General features: G+C 37.3%; 1 protein-coding gene across 1 annotated transcript in view; it reads left to right on the top strand.

Moving 5' to 3' along the window:
- The window catches only part of KCND2 (potassium voltage-gated channel subfamily D member 2), a 492,277-nt gene extending 471,459 nt beyond the window's left edge, over nucleotides 1–20,818 (top strand). Inside the window, exons 2-6 of the mRNA XM_032401706.1 lie at nucleotides 3,246–3,408; nucleotides 12,252–12,347; nucleotides 13,200–13,292; nucleotides 16,132–16,376; nucleotides 18,155–20,818. Coding sequence (XP_032257597.1) covers nucleotides 3,246–3,408; nucleotides 12,252–12,347; nucleotides 13,200–13,292; nucleotides 16,132–16,376; nucleotides 18,155–18,332 — 775 coding nt within the window. The 3' untranslated portion in view covers nucleotides 18,333–20,818. The remainder of the gene's footprint in view (nucleotides 1–3,245; nucleotides 3,409–12,251; nucleotides 12,348–13,199; nucleotides 13,293–16,131; nucleotides 16,377–18,154) is intronic.
- The last annotated feature ends 4,646 nt before the right edge of the window (nucleotides 20,819–25,464 follow it).

Here is a 25,464-nt window from a genome sequence, read left to right as displayed (position 1 = left end):
TAGCCCTTAATTTTCTCTAATAATTACAAGAGTGCTGGCCTTGCCTACTCGATGATACAGTGAGCCTAGGATACAAAAAGTAGCTTATAAATACTAATTTAAAAAAATCTCTTAGAGAAGGACAGGAAAAACTTTATTTTGGATTCATTTCACTATCTTATTTGTTTTATTTTATTTTATGTATTTATATCTTGCAAAGTTTATTTGAATCTCATGGGCTCAATGCTTGTTTATTCTGGCCACAACAAATCTGGCTGAATTTTATTTATTTTCCCTTTTGAGAAACACTTTCTAGACCCTGATTTGGAAGACCTTGAAATCAAATCCCTTTTTTGAAAAGCAGCTTGTATGTGTATGTGTTTTAGACTTTTCCAGGACCTAGTGTATAATCAGTGCAAAGAGAAAAAAGAGGTCAATAAAATATGACTGGGCACTCAATGTGAACTGCGGCAAACATAGAAATTGGCTCACGTGCACACAGCATTGTATAAAAAGTTGATCTTCCAATTCCCTTGACAGATCCCTATAGTAAGAAAGTCCTCATGACTTTTTTGCTCACCTTATAAATTCTTTTATGTGTGACTGCTTCCTTACTAACAAACCTCAGATTATGATTTACCTTCCCGGATGGACTACAGAAAGAGACCCTGTTGGGGCACCCAAGTGGCTCAGTTGGATAAGCGGTGGCCTTCGACTCGGGTCATAATCCCAGAGTCCTGGGCTCGGGTCATGATCCTGGAGTCCTGGGATAGAGCCCCACATCGCCTGCTTCTCCCTCTGCCCCTCCCCCTGCTCATGTGCTCTCTGGCGTGCTCTCTCTCAAATGAATAAAATCTTAAAAAAAAAAAGGAAAGAAAGAAAGAAAGAAAGAAAGAAAGAAAGAAAGAAAGAAAGAAAGAAAGAAAGAAAGAAAGAAAGAAAGAAAGAAAGAGACCCTGTTTCATATGGACACAGCATTCCAATTTCTGGGTTTTTTCTATTTTTTTGTTTGTTTGTTTGTTTTACTAGAAATTAATTCTGTCGTTCAGATGCCAAAACCTTGTGGGAATTTTAGTTACAGTGAATTAGCTCGACTGCCGATCACCGCAAAACACTGACAAGAATGAGTGAGCCTTCAAAACAAGGACCAGAGCCTGGAATGGGGTCACCAAATGTGCCAGTCAGGAGAGCCTGCTGTCACTCTCACCTCCCTTTCCAGGACCAATCCTTCTGCAACTTTCCTTTCCATATTGACACACAAATGTTTTCCCACAAAACAATGTTAATTACAGTGATCATTTCCTAGGCCACCCTTCAGGATACAGTGCAACCTCAAGTCCTCCTAAACCTCCTTGAGTCTGGATTCCGATACCTGAGCTCCTCGCAGAGTGTTGAGCACCCCAGAGCCTCACAGTGAACATGGAGTAGTTGGAGCTTTACACGCATAGCTAGGTAACTTCTGCAGTCTTAGGACCAAAAGATCTTCTTGCTCCCTCCCCAGGGATGAATCCTTAGAAGAACTCTGTATCAGTAAGGTAGAGAAAAATGGATTCTTCAACTGATATTTATTAAGAGCCTGCTTTGTGCTGGTGAGACACTCCATAGAGCAGATCCTGCTTTGTGGAGGTTATATTCTAATGACAGCAGGGCAGGTGGGTAGTCAAAAAATAAATATGTTAATAAATTATAAAATATCATGTGTTAACAGTACTGTGAAGGGCATTCAATGGGGAAATGTTATCGAGAATGACTAGGGGAGAGAATAAGACCACTGTGGATAAGGTAGCCAGGAAAATAACTTATGGACTGGACACATGCAAGTCTCAACCTGAATAATAATGATCTGGTGTCCGCACATGTGAACAGCAAGCCAGATGGCCAGTGTGGCTGGAGGACAGTGGACCTGGTGTGAAATACAGGCAGTAATTAAACAATATGTGCTCTTGGAGACGAATATGAGGAGTTTGGATTTATTTTAGTTCCAAGTCTATTAGAAGGTTTAAGCAAAGTAGTAACAGTCCAATCTCCACTCTAAAACCATAACTCTGGCTACTATGTTGGCATGAATTGTAAAGTGGGAAATATGGAAGAGAGAGTCCAGGTAAGAAGCTGTAACTACCCATGGCTCTGGCAAGGGATGGGGAGAGCTTGGATTGTTGTGGTTAAATGGAGGTTAAGGAAAGAGACCCTAATGGGATATAACTTGGTTGGGTCAGCGATAACAAGACTAGCTCAGAAATGAGATGCAGGGACTGAAGATTGGGGCGACTCTTTGGATTTTGGTGTGAGCAACTGGGTGGTTTGCAGTTCCATGTAACTGGAGGACTGTGGGAGGAACAGGTTTGAGGGTGGCAGAAATAAGAGTTCCTTTTTGGCTAATTTGTCTTAATTGGCTCTTAGTAGGTTCTTAAAAAATCCGGGGATAGGACAAAGCAGACCAGACCACTGAAGATATGAGTCTGATTTTCAAGATAAGCATCAGGGCTGTCAATATAAATTAGGGCATCAGCAGCATATAGGTAACTGCCAACTATGAGATTGGATGAAATCACATAGGAAAGGGTTTATGTGGAGACAGTAAGAGTCTGAGACCCATGTTACCCCAGGATTTAGGGGGGGAAAGCCAGAAAAGAAGATGGAGAAGCAGCCAATGAGGTAGGAGGACCACAAAGGGAATTTTCCAATACTGAAGCCAAAAGAAAGTGTTGCAAGGAGAGAGAAAACTAATTAAATACAAATGAGAGATTGAATAAGATCATCATGGAGAAATGACCACTGGATTTAACAAGTGAAGGTTAATGAGACCTTGGAAAGTTTGTCTTTTAAGTGATTATATTCGACAAAAGGAATGTGCTATACCACTTTTTCTACTTGAATTTCATAACCAATCTAATGCTGAAAAAATGAAGTGGAAAAGGATGTTATCTAGATTATAAAATTCACCATGGAAATACTGAATATAAATAAATATAAAGAACTTTGCCATATTATATAAAGGACAAATTGAAGAGCTATCATTACATCATCTGGCTTAAAATATTTTCCAAAGAGATATCTAAATGTTATAATCAATTCCTGCAAGATTGAAAGATAATTTTTTATATTCAGATATTTCTGGTTTATTAAAGTCTTAACCCATGTATATTGTCATCATGAAATAGAGATAGATTGGTCCAAAAAAATCATTTGAATTAAGGTAAAAAGCTATTTGTGGCAGGCAGAAATAACTCTGTGACTTAAAACCTTACTTTTTTTCTCTAACCCAGGTATGGTGACATGGTACCAAAAACCATAGCAGGGAAGATTTTTGGTTCCATCTGTTCGCTGAGTGGGGTCTTGGTCATTGCTCTTCCTGTTCCCGTGATTGTATCTAACTTCAGTCGGATCTACCACCAAAATCAACGAGCAGACAAACGGAGAGCACAGAAGGTGTGTATTCAGCTCTGGGCTGCCATGATTTAGCATCTCCCACTTTTTATAGTGAGCTTTACAATCCCCTACTGGCTATTCAGTGTTCCAGACTCCGTCGATAGTTGCATCAGGCAGCACAAGCTAGGTTATACCACGGTAAAAAAAAAAAAAAAAAAAAAGAACCTTAATATCTCAGTGGCTTAAAACAACAAGGAATATTTCTCAGTCATGCTGCAGGTCCATTACTGGTCCAGCGATAGAAATTCCCATCTTGACAAAATACTTCTGCAATCATTCAAGCAGGGGTAACAGGACATGATGAATCACAATGACTCCTAAAACCTCCTCTTGGAAGTGGGCCAGCTCACTTCTATTTCTACTGCACTAGCCAAAGTAAGTCACATAGCCGTGTGTAACTTCAAAGTGGGCAGGGAAATATAATCCTACTATGCAATCAGAGGCAGAGAGAAAGAATTATCTAGTAAACAGCACTAATGATGGCAGTAAAATCAAAGATAGATTCTTGGCAAATTTTATCAGAATCAGATTTCTAGATCTGATTCATTTAGTCTCTATCCATCAGGGGTCAAGCTGGTTCCAGTAGACCAGGACTATTAAAAGGAACTAAGATATGTCTCAGATATTTTAAATAGTTGACCCAGGAAGTAGGAGAAATCTGATCATTAGTAGCTGAGTTTTATTCCTGGCCCAGCAGTTTACTGTTTCTCTGAACTTCTTGCCAGCTATTAATCCCTCTACAAGTAAGCAAGATGCATACTCAACTGTAAAAGGGGGAAAACATACCTACCTCACAAAAAGATTAAGAACATATGCAAATGTATATAAATCTATGTAAGCATATCATAGTACTAACCATATCTAACATTTATTGCTGGGTTACTATGTGCCAGGTACTGGTTTGATGTTTTTAAAAAATAATTCATATTGTCTTCATGAGTCTAGGAGTGAGTTGTCATTACTATTCCTATTTTTTAGATGAGGATCCTAAGGTATCCAGAAGTTGAGAAATTCTGAGGGCACATACTTAATCAACTATAAAACCGTCATTCAATCCAAGCCCACCAGGCTCCCAGGTTCATACGCTTAAACATTGTCGGGAGATTGCTTCTCAGAAAAACTAAATGTTAGCAAACTTCCTTTCCCCGATTTTTGTCAGAATAAGTCACTTTACCGTCAGGGTCCTTGCTACCTAGAAATAATTTTGGAAATCTCTTTTATAGTTTCTCAGGATGGTGGTGCTAGATTTCCAGTATTCCTCACAGATACTATATCATTGTCCTTTATGGATAGATTTTTTTCAATTTCCAAAAACTATTCCAAACCATGACTGTGGATACACAATCCTGATAATGTAGTATAACTATTAAATATCATGAGAGATTTGGGTACAGTTCATAACTGGCTTTGTAGGTAATTCCAGAACAGGATTTTAAGTATGCTTTTGAACAATGTTAGTCTTTTAGTAGACTATAAAATCTCATAAAGTAACTCTTGGGAAAGTTTAAGCTAATTAGTATCATAACAGAGCATATTGTCCAGAGAACATGTTCATGTCCACCATTGCAGACCCTCTTCCATTTGCAAAGAATCACTTTTTCAGCCTTGTCCTTTCTTGCTTCCCAGAATCCCCCCTTTGTGGACAGGTACCCAGCCTTTAACTAATTATTGTAGAAAATAGAATAGTCCAATTAATGTGGGAATATATGGAACTGATAATTCAACAAACAGAAGGTAGCAAAAGGCACCCTCTGAGCAGTTGGAGTCTCATGTAAGGCACACCTTCGGCAGGCAGAAATGGAGACATTTTAGCCACAGTTGGCCCCTCCACCAGGGACTTCCATGCACACAACTGTGGTTCTGTCCACACATTACAGCCTTTCTCCTGGGCACACATGTACATTATTTAAAATAACAAAAATCCTACAAAAAGCTTAGTTTCCCAGGACCCATTCATCTCCATTCTAGAAACATTTTCTTTGATATAAGAGCCACCTATAATTCATTTCCTCAGTGTAAAAAAAAAAAAGAAAGAAAAAATCTACCTATATGGAAACTGTAGGAAGTATAAATCTGATTTTCAAATAAATTGAACTCCAAAATATCCGCATTTTCTTCAGACTTTGTCATCTGCAACAAGCACATCAGTAAAGAAAATCTTACAATAATTTAGAAACCTTTTTGCACAAATAAATTCAGAATGCAAAAATAAATGAATAGGATTTTTTAAATACTGAATAATATACTTTTAAATCATGATATTTGTATATCATAATTACTACAGAAATTAATAAAACCAAATATAATAACCTAATGTGATATGTCCGGTAAATACTCTGTGATTAATAAACTGATCAGAGTTATCTATGAAAGAACAGTGCGTATGGAACTAAGTTTCCTATTTTCCTTCCCAAGAGATTTAAAAAAAACAAAGAAACAGAATAAACATTCCTTAAGAGAGTTTAGTTAAGAGAGTTTAGGTTTATCTGGAACTGGGTGATTTGACAAATATCAAATTTATGAAAAAAAATGGCCAGCTAATTCAATCAAGCAAACAGTCCACTTGGTAAAAACATCAGTCAAGCTAAATAATAAGGAATATTACAAATGTTTTTTAGACCATATTTTTTGGTGTTTGGTCCCATTTTCAAGCTCAAGCAAAAGCGTGAAATACATACAATATGCATTTGAGAACATTCCCCTGAGCATTTAGGGATACTTCCCTTCTTCTAGGCTCTTCCCCCAGCAAGTATTCTGCCTGCTTTCACTACCTGTCCCCACTCTTAAAAAGAATGCATCATTTACCCATTTCTAGCAATCTTTGATCATTTCTTAACTAAACACTGACCTTTGGGTGAATATAGAACTGTGACATATCTCCTTCACCCCCCCATTGGTAATTTTGTTTTAATAGATTTATTTATTCACTCAGTTATTCAAAAAGTATTTATTGAGTAGAAAGTGTTTGCCAAAATAAAGCTGAGTTGATGCGGTGACATTTGGTAGGGTTGATATTTTGAGGCAGGGAACCTACCCTGCTTTAAGATACAAATCACACCAGTCTATCATCTGCATATTTACAAGGCTAACTTGTAAGTAATTATGTATGATAGTAATAGTAATTATAATTTTTAATAGTGCTAATAGCAAAAACAACCCTCTCTAGATTTTCTAGTATATCCCAAGTGCATTTTATATCTGTTATTTATATTTCCACAATCAACTCACAAAAGAAGTGTTATTATTTCCATTTTACAGATGACATGCTTATGCTTACACACCTATTGATTAAAGTCTAAGACAAGAAAATTCTGGCATCATTAGAGCTATGTATCTTTAGGGATTTTCCTATAGATAATTCTAAATATAGTGAGAAGTTTTGAATCAATGAGCCAGTGTACAGCCAAGGTACAATATAAGTAAATTTTTTACTTGTCACATAAAGATGTTGACATTGATATAGAAAGAATTTACCAATACTCATTTAATATCACACTTTACTCTGGTGGTTCTCAAACTTTAGATTCATTGGAATTATCTGATGAGCTTGTTAAAATACAGATTGTTAGACCCACCCCCAAAGCATTTGATTCAGTAATGTGGGATTACAGTCTAAAAATGTGCATTTCTAACAAGTTCCTAAGTGATAGTGATCCTGCTGGTCTGGGAACCATACTTTGAGAAACATTTGTCTAGGACATTCATTAATGTCCAAATAAAATAATTTTTATAGCATTCTAGAATAATTAAAATAAGTAATACCCTGTTAGAACCTGAGTATGATCTCTCTTAGATTATCCAATATTAAAAAGTATCACTTGGTCCCTATGCCATATCTCTGTGGGTAGCTAGATTTTTTTGTCTGTAGTTTAAGAACCCCCATTATCAACACATGTAAGAATCTGGACATTATATACTTCTTGATCCACTCTGTGTTTCAGCCTTATTGAATCACCTACTTCTGCCCTTAAGTCTCCATTCCATCCCCACACCACCTAATGTAGCCACCTGGCAAACTCCTACTCAGAGTGCAACACTCAGCTCACATATCATCCATTTAATGAAAATTTTCCTAAATGATGTGGACACCATTAATTGCTCTATTTTCTCTTCTCCCACAATTTTATGCATACTCTGTTATCATGTATTACGCTATATTCTCCCTCTCCATTCTCCTGAGTGCAGTGTCTGGCATAAAATAGGATTTAATATTTGTGTAATAAGGAAAGAATGAACAACGAGGTCTTGTTCACCTTGACAGTGTCCTCCATTCCTAGTGTAGGGTGGACATTCTGAGGACCAGTTGAAAACAATATCAGGAAGAATGATTTTTTATCTCTGGTGCCCTCCTACATCTTTCAGTTCTTACCTCCTCCCACTTAGAGAACTCTCGTTGCCCTCTCTTTCACTGACCTATCCAGTATCCCTTCCACTGACCCAAATGCCAGCACGGTTTCTAACCCAGCCCTGTCATCACCAGGATTCACCAAGCTCCAGAACCAGGTGGGAATCTTGTACTATCTTCCACTGATTTCCTCCCTCTCTCTCTTTTTATTAGTATTTGGCACTAAATTGCCTCATTTCCAGGGGAGCTATTTACCTTAACAAATGGAAAGATTCCAATAAATGTCTTAAATTTGTAAAAGCTGATAAAGTTAATATGCTACCTCCACGTAAGGCATTTTACTGAACCTTAAATGAAAGAAACAAGTCTAAGTAAAATTTCCAGAATAAATGGTACATGCAGTATGTGGGGTGATGTTTGAGGAGTGAGGAATTGCCTCACATTATAAAGGAGAAAGGCCTTCGCTACCTCGTTTTGAAAGCTACCTAGGATACCTTTATTTTTCAAAAGTATTGAAAACAGTTTGTGATTTGGCCGCAACATGGTCCAATGACTTCTCACTATCTACCTCATACCTCATTTAGAAGATAGATCGCATTTAAGAACACTGCTATCTCAACAGTTTTTGGCTTATACTGTACATATTTCTCTGACTGGGTCCCCTGCCTCTGGTCCAGAGAATACATTGTAAAGTTTATGTAATGTCGTTTGGTGCAATTAAAAAACAATTTACTTGCTGAAAAACTGCTGCATACTAGCCTCTGACTACTCCACAGTAAAAGGGTTCTGTGTCAAATTAGCTTGAGAAAAAGTGTATACTATATCCCCCCCTTTTGTCTCACAATGAACATCCACAATGTATGTTGTAAGGAATCCAACAGCAGAGAAACCTGTTTAACCTCTCAGCATTTCCCAAACTTTTCTTGACCACAGAACCAGTTGTTCATTTCATTAGGTTGGTTTGGATTTTACCCATAACACTTACTAGTTCCTTGAAACCCAACTTTGAGAAATCTTTCTGAGTTTAGAGAATTAAGAAGAAAACTGAATTTATCAAGAATTGAGATGTATGGGGAAAATGTGCTTATGGGACAATTTATTTTTCCCAACACCATTGATGTTTCTTAAGGCAGATAAAGAATTCAGAAAATAACTTCAAAGCTATTTTTTTACACAGACAATATAAGCCTTTTGGTTTAATTAAAAATTTGGAAGCCTCCTATTTTTTCAAATAGGCTAAAGTATTTACTGAAACCTTCCTCTCATTCCATAATATTTGCTGGTACTTGGCATGGCCAAGAAGTTGTATTTCCTACAAAACTGGGGGTGGGGGCTACGAGGAATACATTTCCTCTTACTAGTGGATGGTTTTCTTTTAACCTCCCATTCGCACAGCCACCCTTGCCAAGATTGTCATACTGAGTGGGTCAGAGTAAGGTGATTTTCTAAAATATCTTTGTAAAAGAAATTTCCTCAATTACCTACTGAAAGCAAAGATGTAATCACAGGTCATAAAAGCTAGCATTATTCAACAGACATTTGGTGTGGTGCTCCACAAGACCAATTAAACCAATTAACTCATACAGTATTGCTGTAAAATGAAAGAAAAATCGTGATTGAAATTGAGATGGGAGGTTTTTTTCTAACATAGTACATGGCTTAGCAAAATGGCTGTTCTGTCTCTAAAACAACTGCTTCTTTTTTCCTAAGCTTAGAACGACTTCTGTTGTAGTGGTCGCCACCATATGTACGCTTTCCCATGTGGGAAATGCATGTCATTTTCCTTTGCTGGACAGTATTTTTGGTTAATGTAAATAAATTTCTCATTTATAAAAAAATGTTTTCTAATACAGCTGCGAAATGCTTGGAGGATGACATAGGTGAGACTAGTAGCTATGATATAGGCAATGCAATTATATGCAGTAGTTATCAAAGGAAGGAAAAAAGGAGGGAGGGACGGAGGGACGGAGGGACGGAGGGAGCAGGGAGGAGCGTCGGGAAGAATGAGACCAGAAAAGGCACTGAATGTTTCAGGAGACCAGTGAGACTTTAGGATTCAAATTTCAGCAATAATCCTTTTCTGGAAACCAAATGTATATTTAAATTACTTATTTCTGAATTATTACATCAATTCAAAGTCATTTCCAAAGGTGCTTGTCATTTCCCATTGTTTTATCAAGACTGGCATGAAATCCTGGCTGCGCAGCACAGCTTTTGAAGTTAAAAATTTCCTACCTTCCACCTTCATTCTCTTGTATTGTCTCAGTACTTTGAGTGATCTAAACAGTATGCTGTCAACAAAGAGTGAAATTTGTCTATTTTTCTCATCATTTATAAATATGATCTTTGTACAAAGTATTATTTTAACCTGGAATCAGCAAACAGGAAGAATAAATTCAGAGGAAGAGAGAAAGGGTGGAGTCGAAGCCCAGATGATATCTGAATGCTATTTTGAGAGCTTCAGACAGTCTCAGTGCTACTCTCAAACCCTGTGAGTGGAAGGGCATCTTGGTACAACTTTGGAGGGAAGTTTGGTAAAACCTATCAAACAAAACACACACGCACACCCTTTGATCTAGGAATAGTTCTGCTTCTGGAAATTTGTCTTACAGATAAATTCATCATGATGTTCAAGGCAGGCAGTTTAAGCAAAAGAGCCTTTAAAAAATTAATGGTAGTTGGCTAGCTAAATAAACGGTGCTTTATTCATTGGTATATTACATATTTGTAATGAATGAGGTGGATCTATATATGTAGATATGGAAGGAGTTCCAATCTGGATTAAATGAAAACAGCTGAGTACAAAGGAGTATGAGGCGTATTGTCCCAACTGAGTAAAAATATGTGTGTATAGATGTATGATTACATATATGTATATATACATATATATATGTGTGTCTACACACACACACACACACACACACACTTGCTTTTATATGCCTAGAAAATTTCTGGCAAGATTCTCTAGAAATATTACCAGTGGTTCCCCTGAAGTATAGAATTAGGGCAGCTCCAGGGTCCAGAGAGACTTACTTATTTTTGATGCACTTTCGTATTAATAAAATTTTGTCATATGTATATATTCATTTTCCATTTAAAAAAATCTAGATAATTTTTAAATTTTTATTAAAAAGAACATCCCAGGGCTCGAGACTACAGATAATATTTATCTGGGTTGTTTAGAATGGTAAAGAAGGAGTCTTTATGGGGTAATTCTATAAGAACTTAACCAAACCATTCCAGTTGTTTTCTTACATACACTTGCTAAATATACAATCATACAAACAGAATGTTCACCAAAATAGTGCCCTCCAGTAAGTGAAAACCAGACTCATTCCATGACTCATTCCAGATACAACAGCAGTTCTAAAGGAGAATGGAATACCAGAAATCTGGCTAAACGGTCAGTTTGCTCAGTAGTATCACTTTGGTGATCTCACTGTAACTGTGAACAATCAAAGTAACCACCCTAAGCCCTCTAAATTGAAGAACATTCTCTATGCAAAAATGTTTTAAAATTAAAAAATAATGTTATAAATCTCCTTGGAGTGGCTCACTATGCTCTCATTTCACCAATTCAAGAAAGAACTAGAAATCAGGGGCACCTGGGTGGCTCAGTCGTTAAGCATCTGCCTTCGGCTCAGGTCATGATCCCAGGGTCCTCGGTTGGAGCCCCACATCGGGCTCCCTCCTCCGCGGGAAGCCTGCTTCTCCCTCTCACACCCCTGCCCCCTGCTCGTGTTCCCTCTCTCGCTGTGTCTCTCTCTGTCAAATAAACAAATAAATAAAATATTTAAAAAAGTAGAAATCAGGTAAGCATGCTCTAGTATGCACCAGTGTCAGTAGAAAAAGTGAATAAATTAAGGATTTTTTTCTTTTTTTTGAGACTCCATGTTATTCAGCATGGGGTCTACATTGCCCAATTTAACAAAATAATTGCAAACAATAAATTGATATTTGAGAGTACAGGGTTTTTTTGTTCGTTTGTTTTTTAAACCTTTTAAAAGGCAGGAAGGAAAGAAGGAGGGAAGGAAAGAACGAGGGAAGCAGGCAATTGGTTCCTGGAATGTATTTGCTATTTTTAAAAGGACATTAGTTTAAATGAAAATGATTTGGAAGCTGGTTTGCTAAGTCTTCATTTCATTAAATTACTCAGATTGGGATAAGTGAAAATATAAATACAGGAATGCTGCCATTTTTCTCCTAACACAATTGACAGAAACAATAATGAAATAACTTGGTCTTACTCTAACGACTTAATTACAAGTCTTAAGTGCATAACCCAACCCCAAAGTAGTTAATGGATCTTACTGAAGAAGTTAATGAAAATAAAGTACTCCAATGGTGAAAATGTAATTTTCAGTAATTCCATGTGAAAAGCTAGCAGACTTTAAAAACTGTGTACGCTGACATTAGCATGACACAAGAGTGCATTCACTGTTTGTAGAAAACGATTCATAAGTACTAACACAACATTTATTTTTCTTCTGGCTTCTAGAAAGCCAGACTGGCCAGGATCCGGGCAGCAAAAACCGGGAGCGCCAACGCTTACATGCAGAGCAAACGGAACGGCTTACTCAGTCATCAGCTGCAGGTTCGACCAAGCGTTTCACTTTTTTTAACGTTCGATTTATCAGTGTAATATTGATTTACTTCTATTTAACCGTATAATTTTATTGTGGGTAATTAGGAAAATGGCTACTCAAACAACAAAAGCGTCATCTTTAAATAACCCTGCGCTCTAGGGTCTTGCTGGTTGTAGCAGGTTAGGACTCGGGCTATGAAATGTTGCCAGGGATTCACGACTCCCACTCGGGATTGGGCAGTACTTCTTTACTATGTTATGTAAACGAGGGAAAGGTCAGAAATTCTCAACTCAAATACCTATTTTTGTTTCAAAATTATTTATGTTCTTCAAAATTGGTTTGAGTGGGTTAAGATGTCTTATTTCTTTATGGAGAGGGAACACCATTCAGTGTTATAAAGCTCACACGGTATGAAATACTAGAGAAACAGTAACTTTTACCTCAAAACTGTCCTTTAATATTTAGGATTCCAGTCATCGTGCCATCAAAATGGCTTTTATGTAGGTGAGCATGATCATGGTTTCAGGATTATCTAAGTACGAGATTAAATTTTATTATACAAAAAATATAGCTCCCAGGCTTTAAACGTAGTTGGGAGATGACTGAGGAAAAAATATTTAAATTTTCAATTCAGAGAGGCAAGTCTAAAAGGCCAGACCGCTAATGTGACAGGAACATAAAGGCTGATTACCAAAATTAAAAGCAAACGCACATTTGTCCCTTTTTAGTTAAAAAAAAAATTAAAATGCTATCATTTAATCTCAGGAAATAGGCTAGATCTCTCTGTGGAAATGTGTAGCTGAGGTTCTCATTGTTTGCAAATAAAATAGAAAGCGCTTCTGTCTTCTGTGTGTTAACAGTCCTCAGAGGATGAGCAGGCCTTTGTTAGCAAATCCGGCTCCAGCTTTGAAACCCAGCACCACCACCTGCTTCACTGTCTGGAAAAAACCACGGTAAGGAAAAGGCACGACTGTCCGCCCCTGTACTGAGGAAGTAATCCCGTTTGCTTTTGTGAATTCTTAATGCTCCCAAGTATGATTTCACCGTCTACATTACTGGAAAGTATACTAAAAATGAAAAAAAAAAAACCCACGGATATTTGAAATTGCTTTGAAATACTAGAGTGACGTTTCAACTTGGAAAGTATTTTAGAGAATTATCTAAAGTGTTTTTATCTTTAGTGGTTATCTTAACTTTAGTCTGAAATGTCAGTTTAATTTGGATGAAAAGTTGTTTCCCAAGAGGCGACTGCAGGTCCTCCAAAATATCATTTTTCCCCTGATTATGAAAATGCTGATTAAATGAAAACCAGTGTAGTTCCAGTGTTCCTGACATCGAGATAAAAGGAATACCAATAGCAGTAACAAAAAAATAGAGACTAACTGAATATAAGCTTTTCTTTCATTAACAGGTTGTAATGAACAAGATAGGTAATAAAAAACTGTGTTCCCATAGGAAAAATGACACATTTCATCCCTGGCAAGCCCCTTGGAGCTGAGGCTTGAGTCTGCATTTCTCTGCTTAGAAGCTCTCAATCAGATCTCTACTTTAGCAAAGGCACCCATTCCCTAGCTGCTTGTCAAAAGGCGCCACAGTCTTTGACCACAAAGCAGAACAAAACTTTCACCGTATTGGAATCAGTTCTGCTCACTCACTCCCCAGAGGTACATCCTTGTATTCTCAATTCCAACATATCACCCGTGCATTTTTTTCATTTACCTATGTAGTCATTCAACAAATTTGTATTGCTTGCCTACTACGTGGTAGACAGTGAGCCAGACCCTGGAGACGCCATGAAGTCAGGTGTGGTCTCTGCCCCCATCAAGCCTCCACGGATGGGCCAAAACACCGATGTTCCTGGAGAAGGGTCATGAGCGCAGAAGGAAAAATGGGGCCACAGTGCAGTGACACAAAGAAGGTGGAGCCATGAGGAGACAGGATCAGACAAGGTTTCCTGGAGGAGCTTGCAGGATGACTAGGAGCTCTTTGGCAAAGAAATGAAGGGGCTAAAAGGTGATGTGGACATCAGAGAAAGGCTGGAACTTGGCCCCAGAGGAACTGAAAGAACTTGAGGGTGATCAGAAGACAGGGAGTAGAGTGACCCAGGAGGAGACAGAGGAAGTCTAGATAATGGCTAGCCTCTGAAAGCATGTGAAGAATTTTGATCTTTATCTCATAATAAAAGGAAAGTTATTTGAGGGCTTTAAACAGGGTAGTTACATGATTATATTTGCATTTGTAACTAACGATCCATAACTTACAGGATAAGGTCTATAGCTTAGGATAACTCTTTGAAAGGTAAACGGTAACATTAACAGTCAGGTGTATTTATCTCCATGCTTTTTTATTTTCATTTTTTACTATTTTACCTTCTATTTTTACTATTTTACCTCTTAAATAAAAAATTATTTAACACCAGTTATTACTGTTTAAATTAAACTACCTACAGAAATAACCAGCAGCGGAAAGACTTCTTCACTTCCAGTCACTGATGTGATAAATTAGAATCTCATGCATTATATACTTGTATTATGTGTGTGAAATGCGCATTGTAAAAGAAGAAAACAGATTGTGAATCCTTTGTGGGCTATATTTTTTCCATAAGACTTGATATTGAAATTCATTTCTTAATGAAACTCTGTCTTATCTGGTCATATTATTCTCTGGACTTTAAACAGTGGAATCTTAAATTTCATTTACTTCAAAATGCTTGTCTCAGCAAAGAAATAACAAAATGAGTAACGAAAACAATACATTTTTGCTGTTAGCCAGTGAATTGTTTCCATTGTTACACTAATATTGTAGGATGAGAGATGGTTACGTGGAATTTGGCATGTGCAAAGCCTTCCATTACAAGATTATTCCCACCTACACAAAGAAAAAAAATAGTAATTGAAGTCGCTCTCCTGCAGTTCAGACCAAAATGTTTTCCCTTATAGTTATGAGGTGAAATTCTTATATAGGCATTTTAGGAAGTGATTCTTTATTAAATATTCCAAAAGCAAAACTTGCACTGTGGTTTTTCTAAAATGTGGCATATGAAATGATGCCCATCACTGTGTGCCTCTTGACCAGAAGAACTCTGAATAGAGGCAGAGGTGGTGATGTATCATGAAGATAAGGGAGACCTCCGAGTTCAGTGCTAACCCCTTCTGGATCAAACACAAAGTGGCACATTTTGCAGTATTTTACCTATTTAACTAATAAGTCACTTGTCTATACACTGGGAATTTTAGAGGAGCCTCTAAAGAAACAGAAAGTATCTTCGGGATCTCATTTTCTAATTAAAAGATGTTTTCAATCCCGCATGAAAATATTTGCTAATATATAACAGACAATCTAATTTGGGGCATTCTATTAAAATAGTCTCTTTTCCATAATTCCAATCTGTTTAAAAAAGAAAAGTCCATGTGAATTGACACATTCACCGTGAGCAGCACTGTCTTATATGCATTTTCAAGAGTTTTCTTTTTCCTTTCCGGAAATGATGTTTCAATTAACACGTGGTGTTTCAAGATAAAGTTAGTCCATGAAGAGATCCTAAATCAGCCTGCAGATGTCCATCTCGAGGGCTGACTAGGGAGATTTTATTTTCGCACAAACGCCCGCATGAGGTGGCTTCGATATTCCAGGCTTTATGAAAATGGTCTTAGCTGCCCGTTGGCTCGTCTCAGTGTACGGGCATGTTTGAGTTTTTAAAAATAAAGCCCTTCATCTCCTTTCTTAACGTTAAAATGCCTCCTTCTTAACGTTTCTGTGCCTCCTTCTCGCGTTCTCACCGCTGCGGAACAGAATCACGAGTTTGTGGATGAGCAGGTCTTCGAGGAAAGCTGCATGGAAGTTGCGACCGGAAACCGGCCTTCAAGCCACAGCCCCTCTCTCTCTTCGCAAGGAGTCACCAGCACTTGCTGTTCACGACGACACAAAAAAACCTTCCGCATCCCAAATGCCAACGTTTCCGGAAGCCACCGGGGCAGTGTGCAAGAACTCAGTACGATCCAGATCAGATGTGTGGAGAGAACCCCGCTGTCTAACAGGTACCCGAGGTGAATGTGTGCGGGTGCACACACCTGTGCTCCCTCCCAGGGCGTGTCTGCACCTGCACGCACGTTGCTGCCTTGGTGTATTTGGCAATTTGGGTGCGGCAAGGGGAGGGGCGGGGGGGGCGGGGAGTACTTTTTATTTATTCATTTATTTTTAACTAATACACCTTAGAAGCACCGTGGCATCTAAATCCTAGTTCCTAGGGTTTAGAATGTGACAAGACCAATACTGCGTAACAGGTAGGAAAATGGATCCGCTATGAGACTCCCTGAGTCAGGAGTAGCTGTTGTATAGCACGACGTGTAGAAAGAAGCCAAGATGGTCAGGCATGCACAGCCGTGCTTCTGCCTCTTTCACTCCACCACTTTTTCCTATTTGAGCAGACAGCTTTATATTCAGGAGCCCCCTTTGTAAATGCAAGGAGCCTGAAGCGATAGATAGTCAACACTACTAACGGAGACAAATTAAATTGACATTGATACCATTGAAAAGTACTCAGCAGCGCTTAACAATACATCAACACCTTCAATGTAAGAGTGAAAAATAAAACCATGCCTACACAAATCTCTTGAATCAATATATAATTTTGATCATAAAGATATTTTGACCCACAGCAAACACAAAAATCAATCCAATACAAAAAAAGATAAGTGAAATGCTAAAATTGTTCACATCTGGTTCATTCATGGACAACTGAAGTGAAATTTTTGTTGGCATTTGCCTTTGCTTCTCTTTCTTTGCTATTTGTTTTTACCACAAACATGTATGTGTAATAAAAAGGAATCCATTTAAACTATACAACTCATTAAAATGATCAATTTCTGCCAACATAATTTTGCTTTGTTCTTCAAATTAAATAGCTATGTTTTTATATTAACAATCCATTAATTCAGTGCTGCTCCTTTGTTCTCATTCAGCAATCTTTGTGAAAAACCTGGATGACATTCTGAATTCAGGCTATGTTGATTTACATAAATCAGATGTCTCTGGGACCAGAATATTAAATTTTGGAACAATGAAAGATTTCTGTCTCTAAGATATTCTACCTCTGCATTGTTTTACATCCATTCCAAAATTAAGTAGAAAGCAGAGAATTGTTCAGAAAGAAAATTTTAAGACAAAAACATCTTAAATAAGATTTCCATGAAAATAAGGTAATTAGATTTAAGTAATTAGCATCCTATGTATACCCTCCTTGTTCCTCTCCCCTTTTCCCTCCATCCACATGGAGTATAAAACTCATGCAAGAATACCACTTGGGAAAATCTGGAATTATTGATAATGGCTAACTTTTTAGAGGTTCTTAAAATTGGCTTTAAGAGCTTTAAGGGCATCGTCTTTCCCCAAGAGACAAGATAGTAAAATGACTCTGAGGTGACAAGAACTGAAACACATTCACAGAGCATTGAGGTGCATCTCTTCCATATGAGCATCTCAAACCTCTCAGAGGTCCTGATTTTACTTTGCCCAACCCAGGCTTTCCAAAACTGACCCGATTCCCTTTCTTGCATTTTTGTAGAAAACACTTTGAGAAACACCGATTGAACCAAATTGAGCTGGCTTTTAGACACTTAGTTAACATTAATGACCTGGCTAATGTTCACTTCGACATATATTATTAGGTTTGGTACTTCATTTTTAAAAAATCATGGTGACTGGTCTCGGATATTTAACATGTTACTGATAGACATGAAAACGCATCCCTCAGTTGTAGGGAAAACGTTGTTTCAGTCAACAACTTACTTTTTAAAATCTATTTCTTCCTCACCAGCCGATCCAGTTTAAATGCCAAGATGGAAGAATGTGTTAAACTAAACTGTGAACAACCTTATGTGACCACAGCAATAATAAGCATCCCAACACCTCCAGTGACCACCCCTGAAGGAGACGACAGGCCGGAATCTCCGGAGTACTCAGGAGGCAATATTGTCAGAGTGTCTGCTTTGTAAGACAATTGGAACCAGGTCTAAGAAAATTTGAGCTCTGGCTGTGGAAAGAATTCCAACATGGAAGAAAGAAGAAATAAATAAACCTTTTGCAGATAAAAACAGCAAAGCAAGAAGGTTGGCAGTGAAATAAAAAACAAAGCTTCCAAACCTGAGGATGGAAATAAAACCACCAAATGGCATTTCTAGACAAAGTTGACCTGTTATACAGAGGAAGAGTCTGTGACCCTTTGACTTTGTGAATGAGCACAATGAAATGCCGCCTATCGATGCTTCTTATGATCTGAACTCTTTTTTAATAAAATAAATAAAACAAATCTTTGAACATAATGTTCCAGTTGAATGCAAAACAAAAAAATATGGAAAACATTTTGATAAAAATTTTTCCTGTTAAAACCATGAACATTGGCTATGATGAAGATTATTACGTGTTAAAAAAAAAAAAAAAACAACTCCTACGACACATTTGTATTGACTGAAGGAAACCATCATAATGCATGCTAGAATTCTTTGAAGCAGTGATTTCAGTGTCCTTATGTTGTCTTCAGAATAGGCATGATAAACTATAATTGTAGAAAGGGGGAATTTCTGTGCACTTACAACAAGCTGATTGTTCATGTTCTATGGTGGGCTGTGCCAATAAACTCCTTTTAGAGCTGCGGTATTTCTCATGGGGATGCTCATTAGTAAATCTAAAGTGTTCAGATAGTTCAGTATTATTGTTTTACCTTGCACCTAGATACTGTTACAACTGCAATAATTCATTGTACACCTGTTGTATCAGGAATCAGGATTTTTTGTTGTCGTACTTTCCAGATCTTCATAGATACAGTAAGAGCCACGTTCATAGAAACACTTCTGGTGTGGCCAGGTTTTAGATAACTTTTTAATCCAAAACTATTGTGCCATAAATGTTTTTCAGTAATATCCTTTGGTCCACTGTGTCCCCGTGACAGTGCATTATCTGTTCTTGTACTTCTACAGCGCCTTTCTATTGGGTTTGTCGTCATCAACTGAACTAACGTTTTGTAGTTCAAATGACTTTCCTACTTTTGTATTCCCCGACATATTACCTTGTAAGTAGATTACTATCATCAATCCCCTTGTCAAAAATCAGGAAAAAGGAGTTGACATCTATGAATGATCTCTAACCTCTTTGCTGTTAGGGAAAAGCCCAGACACTGGATATATCGCTATGTGTTTCAGGCAAAGAGTAGGCTGGGATTAATATCACAAAATCAGTGATCCCAGAATATCGCTTGATGTATTATTTATTTTACTTTAGATCTTGAATACATTTTGAGAATAACTAATGTGAATTGAAATGCAGAGATTAAGAACTAGAGTGCTTTATGTAGCAATATTTGATGAAAGCACGCTCTCTACGCCACTGGAGAAGGCCGCACAAATTCATTGGAGAAAGGCTCCTGTACACGGCAAGGAGCAATTTTCTCCACTAAATCAGGAGGACAGGAGTTTGAGGATGCAAAGTTGATCTCTGTGTACATTTAAGTGAAAAGTCTTTATACCTTTTCACCTTTAAAATATATCAGCAGACATGTCTGCACGTGACAGTGTAAAAAGTTTTATGTCAAATGAAAAGTTTTGTTCATTCCAAACCACCACCGTAAGAAATAACGTTTAGCTTCCGTACATGGAAAGAATTAATAATTATCCCTCTACTATAGAGATTTTAAAATGCTTATCATAATTTATCATAAAAAGGAATTAATCCAGCCATTTTCAAGTAAAGCCAGAAATTCTTGCTTCCCATTTCTAGAATAGCTTCTAGAACAGTGCTGTGCACATGGTAGATCTTAATAAACATTTGCTGAATAAAAGTAAGATACACTCTACTATCTCTTGGGAAGAACTGGCTTTATTCCTAGTATGTCTTTTAAAAAGTTACTAATCTTCCTGGAGCGTGAATATTAACAATTATATTAACACCTGCCTCATGTCACTTTATGCTTCTAGAGCAAATATAGTGAAACGTCTTTGATGGCATTTGTTGAAAAAACTTTTTAAAAAGTAGACTAAGGAAACCACAATCAGGAATACTTAGGTCTTTTGATTCCCAATGAAAAGTTCTATTTTCATGTTCTTAATACTACATTTTAAAAAATGCAGTTAGATTATTTCAGTTGACAATTCTGTCTCCTTTTCAACTTATCATTTATCCCAAACTATTAATTCCTTTAGATTTTTGGAAAAGAAAAAAAAAACTTTTTGGTGTTTTAGGTGATTTAAAAATATACTGTGTTGGTGGTGAATGACTATTGATGACTGTGTGTTAAGTGCATCTGTATTGTAAGTGAAATGTAATTATTTCTGTGTACCATATGGAGTAACCAAGGTCATTGTTTTTGACAATTTTGTTTGAAATTCATATATCTTATTTCAAAGGATAGCATAATATCTGCATTATGCTGGAAAAAAATAGACCTTTGGAGAATACTTAAATAAAACATGTGCATGCTTGAACAGGACAACATGGTTAGCTATTGCTCTTTTTTCTTAGACTTCCTTCCTTTCCAAAATCTATGTGTCATACCCATATTTGGGAGAACCTTCTAACATGTACAAACACAGAACCCATTGATTGTAACACTTAAGTCTAGTCTAAATAGTCTTAATAATAGACTAATCTAGATAGTAAATTCCTGCCAACAGTGGGAATTTAGGAGAGACATTTTTAAAAAACAGTTAATATCATTTAAAGATATAAGAGTGCCATTGCTTTAGATGATCCTTTTTGGAAATCTCTTGGCAACTACAACTCCGTAGCTACTAATTAATTTAAGTATATTACAAGGTTTTGTTGATCAGTACCCAAAAGAGGTAGTATGGTTACAATCAGTTGTTTTTGTATGTGTAATACTTTTAGATAGAGTGCTCTCTGCAGGGTGTGACCCAGTTTATTAGCCTACACCCTATAAGCTACATGCCTTTTGGACAGTGTGGACCAGAGAGAAGGCTGTTATGTAAACCTTATATACTTCTTGACTACTGCTACTTGAGTTAAGCAAAGTGAAGCTCTGAGGTAATAACTTTGGTCAGAACTCAATCAGGTTCTTAGTCAAAGATTCTTTTCTATTTAGGGAAGCAGACAAAGTGATTTATTTGTCTAGCTGTATATATGTGTATTATATGTATATATATATATTTATTCAGATATATACGCATAGATTTTTATTCTTTTTTTTAAGATTTTATTTATTTATTTTTGGGGGAGAGAGAGAGAGAGAGAGACAGCCAGCACAAGTGGGGCGGAGGGACAGAGGGAGAAGCAGACTCCCCACTGAGCACGGAGCCCAATGCGGGACTTGATCCCAGGACCCTGGGATCATGACCTGAGCGGACGGCAGATGCTTAACTGACTGAGCCATGCAGGCGCCAGGTTTTTATTCATTTTTTAAAAACATGCTCATCTGATGGTTTCTCTTTAGTAGGAAACAAAAAGCATGGAAAAGTTAAGAGATTATTAGAAGAGGGAAAAACACGAAGTAAATAACGTAGTACAGAGAGTGATTTTAAATTGTGGTAAGTAGTGATCCTCTTGGTGGGATAGTCTCCTTTTTTTCCTTGTTAATTCTTTTCTTTTATAGTCCTTGATTTATTGAGATGCCAATCCTGCGTTAAAAAGGTTTAACACACCTCCCCATTCCTTCAACTGAGTTACAGTGTTGGCTTGGAAATAGGCTCCAGGGAGTTATATCAATGTCTGCCAGCACCATTACTCAAAAGAATAAGAAGGGTTCTTGATATCAAATACATGACTCCTCAGAGTTTCATAAGAAAGGTATCTCCTCTTCCCTGGAGTGTTATTATGTGTTTGTTTTATTAACTCGCAGGTACAAAAATGGTTATTGCTCTGCACTGTGTAAATTTCATCAGAATTTTCAACACAATTGCGTAGGCACATTGTATTTTTTGAAAAAAAAAAAAATAAGAGCTTAAGTTGGACCTACATCAGCTGGTTGTGTTTAGGGTAGTAAAACATTCTCGAAAGAAATTTTACTTTTAAGGAATTATTACTTTTGAACAGCACATTTGCTTAAGACAATTATAAAATATATTTATTGCAAAAAGCTTTTAGTGGGAATAATATTACATCCACACTTTCTAATTCTTTGTTCTTTACTGTCCACTTTACCTTTTCCCTCCTTTCTCTTCAAACACTAATCATTTCTTTACTAGATTATTCTCTCCCTTTCCCTAATCATTTCCCCCTCTTTTTTATATGGAAATGCACTAGGTAACTACCGTCCATTTTACATATAATTCAAATTCTTGAGTGCCTCACATGAGCCAGACATTGTGATGGGTGTTGGAGAAATGGAGATTAAAAATCCAAACCAAATCCTCCTCGAGGAATTACATACTGGAAAATAGCTTGACATACTTTCTGCTTTACACTGCTATTCGTAATCCTACACTACAAGTATTTTTCTCTCTGCCATATATAACAGTCATTTTTTTCTACTTCAATCTCCTGAAAACGTGTTTTGAACAGAGGCTACATCAAGGTAATATTCTTCAAAGTACTTTCTAAAACCCTGTCATCATATGATTAAAATCCTCTTTCTGTAGGCCATGGTCCTCCCTCTATGGGGGTGCAGGGAAAGGGCACATGAATTCCCTACCTACCTGCTTGGAGAAAGATTAGAAAACAAGACATGGCAAAATAAAACAGGAAAGGAGGCAGAACTTGACATTTACAATTTGAGCGTGGTAAAAAACTAGACTTCCCCAAGTTTCCCCTCTGTCCTTCCTACCATAGTTTCAGGGGATGTAAAGAAAGCTATTAAAAGAGTTTTGCAGGAAGAGTACCACATAAACTGCTGTGAATCCTAATGCTCCACTTCAAAATTTATTCATCTGATTAATCCCACTGAAATATCTGAGAGATACTCTGACAACAGACCAGTAAGTCTAGAGAGAAAGGTAAGTTTATCATCAGCAGCACTCACATAAAAGTGGGCCCATGTGGTCTGTGTCAGTTCCAAGGGATGGGGCTGGCTGAAGAAGGGTATTGAAGGATGGGTACCAAAGATGTGGAGAGAAATTTGGAGGAACCCCAGAACAAAGATGGGGGTGTTGACAAGGGCTACAAGTTGGCAGAAAGGCATCCTTGGGCTTTGATTCTAAGTTCAGCCTTCTTGGCTTTGATCAAGTTAGAGTTTTGTTAGAGCTACAAATTGTAACACCAAAAGGTGTGTTTATCTTAATCTATGATCAGTTTTTAATATTCAAGCATCGACAAATTGCTCAGAGGTCTCCTGGGCTCCCTGTACAACAGAGAACAAAACCCTAAAAGAATAGAATAAAGAAGTGGTGCTGAGAAATGGGAAAGAGATTTGAAAGAGCCAAATATCTACCCTCGAACTTGGGTAGATGAATCTTAAATTTTCCAACGAGAGGCACTGGCTACAAAATTTTCTTTTCTTTTCTTTTTTAAATAGAGAGCATGAGCGGGGGAGGGGCAGAGGGAGAGGGAAAGAATCTCAAGCAGGCTCTACACTCAGCAGGGAGCCGGAAGTGGGGTTGATCCCAGGACCCCAAGATCACAACCTGAGCAGATATCAAGAGTCCAATGCTCAACCAACTGAGCCACCCAGGCACCCCTGGATATAAAATTTTCAAAAGTAAAAATGTCATGCACATCACAAGTTTACATAGGACTTAATCTGGACTTCATGAGCATTATGTTTATTCCCAGCCCACCCAGTAAGGAACCAATGTACAAACCACAGAAGTAAAACCCAAATGTGTCCTTTCCAATACACAGTTCCTTTCTTCTGTAGGTTTGTGTTGAACACTAAACAATAATGATTATAACCATCATGAAAAGATAACAATGGTAATAATGACTGCTAACTTTTATTGTGTTCTAAATATATACCAGCACTGTGCTCATCACTTCATGGGTATCAATCCATTAGGTGATTGCATGAGCCACCTTTCTGTTGAGAAAACTTTAACACTAAAAAATGACGGCTCTGGATATTCTAATTCATATGCTATACATTTTTAAAGTAAATCATGTATTTCTGTGATAGAGTTCTATTTTATAGAAATACACATGCTCTTTCTCTCTTTCTTTCTTTTTTTTTGGTGTAAAACAAAACTTAAAGAAAATGGGGGCAGCAAGAAGAATCCTGGTTAAATCCATGCTGTATTGGTTACAATGTCATTACCAAAGACAATCATTTTTCTTCCCATTTTCTTTGTTCTAAATTTCTCTTTCTTGAAAAGTGTGCTACTAATAACTATTCGTGATTGACTATTGGTGAATTAAAATAAAAATGGAACCTAGCTGGGAAATACATTAGTGTCCTAATTGACAAAGATTTTTCCAACATTTCCATGGCATGGCATGCACACTGAGATAATTTTCCAGTAACAGAGAAAACATCCATTATCAGGGCACTTGGGTGGTATAGTCAGTTAAGCATCTGACTCTGGGTTTCAGCTCAGGTCATGATCGCAGGATCATGGGATCAAGCCGCACGTTAGGCTCTGGGCTCAGCACGGAGTTGGCTTGAGATTCACTCTCCCTCTCCCTCTGCCCATCTCACTTGTGCTCGCTCTCTCTCTCTAAAATAAATAAATCAATAAATCTTAAAAAGAAAGAGCATCTATTATCTCGCACTTGCTCCCCTTTTTGAACAAGGTCTGCCAAAATTTTCAAGGTTGTTGATCAAGAATGCTAACTGTAGCATCTCATTGGCCCGTAGTTTATGTCCTAGAGGCCTTATAATAATGGAACAGGAATATTTTGGAATTAAGGTCAATAACCACAATTCCCATCCTTCATTATCTTTTGTATCTTCTTCAGATTCTGGCAGGCAAAAATTCCAGAGGATGACCATGAAGTGCCTATTGACATTCAACACCACGTGCAAAATAAGGTGCAGAGAGATTTAGATAGGCAAAATAACCGCATAATTCAGTATCCCAAATTAATATGATACAATTTAAAATATCCTTGGAGTGTTACATTCTCACAAAAAATTCTAAAATTTTTCTGTAGGTCCTTGATATTTTTTTATTTGCTTCTCATAAAATAGAGAGCTTCAATAAAGGTGTAAACACAGACATTTGATTTATATGGAACTGTAGAAAATTTAAT

The sequence above is a fragment of the Phoca vitulina genome, unplaced genomic scaffold (genome assembly GCF_004348235.1).
Source record: "Phoca vitulina isolate PV1807 unplaced genomic scaffold, GSC_HSeal_1.0 scaffold4, whole genome shotgun sequence".
Classification (NCBI taxonomy): Eukaryota; Metazoa; Chordata; class Mammalia; order Carnivora; family Phocidae; genus Phoca; species Phoca vitulina.
This window is presented reverse-complemented; position numbering and strand designations above follow the sequence as displayed.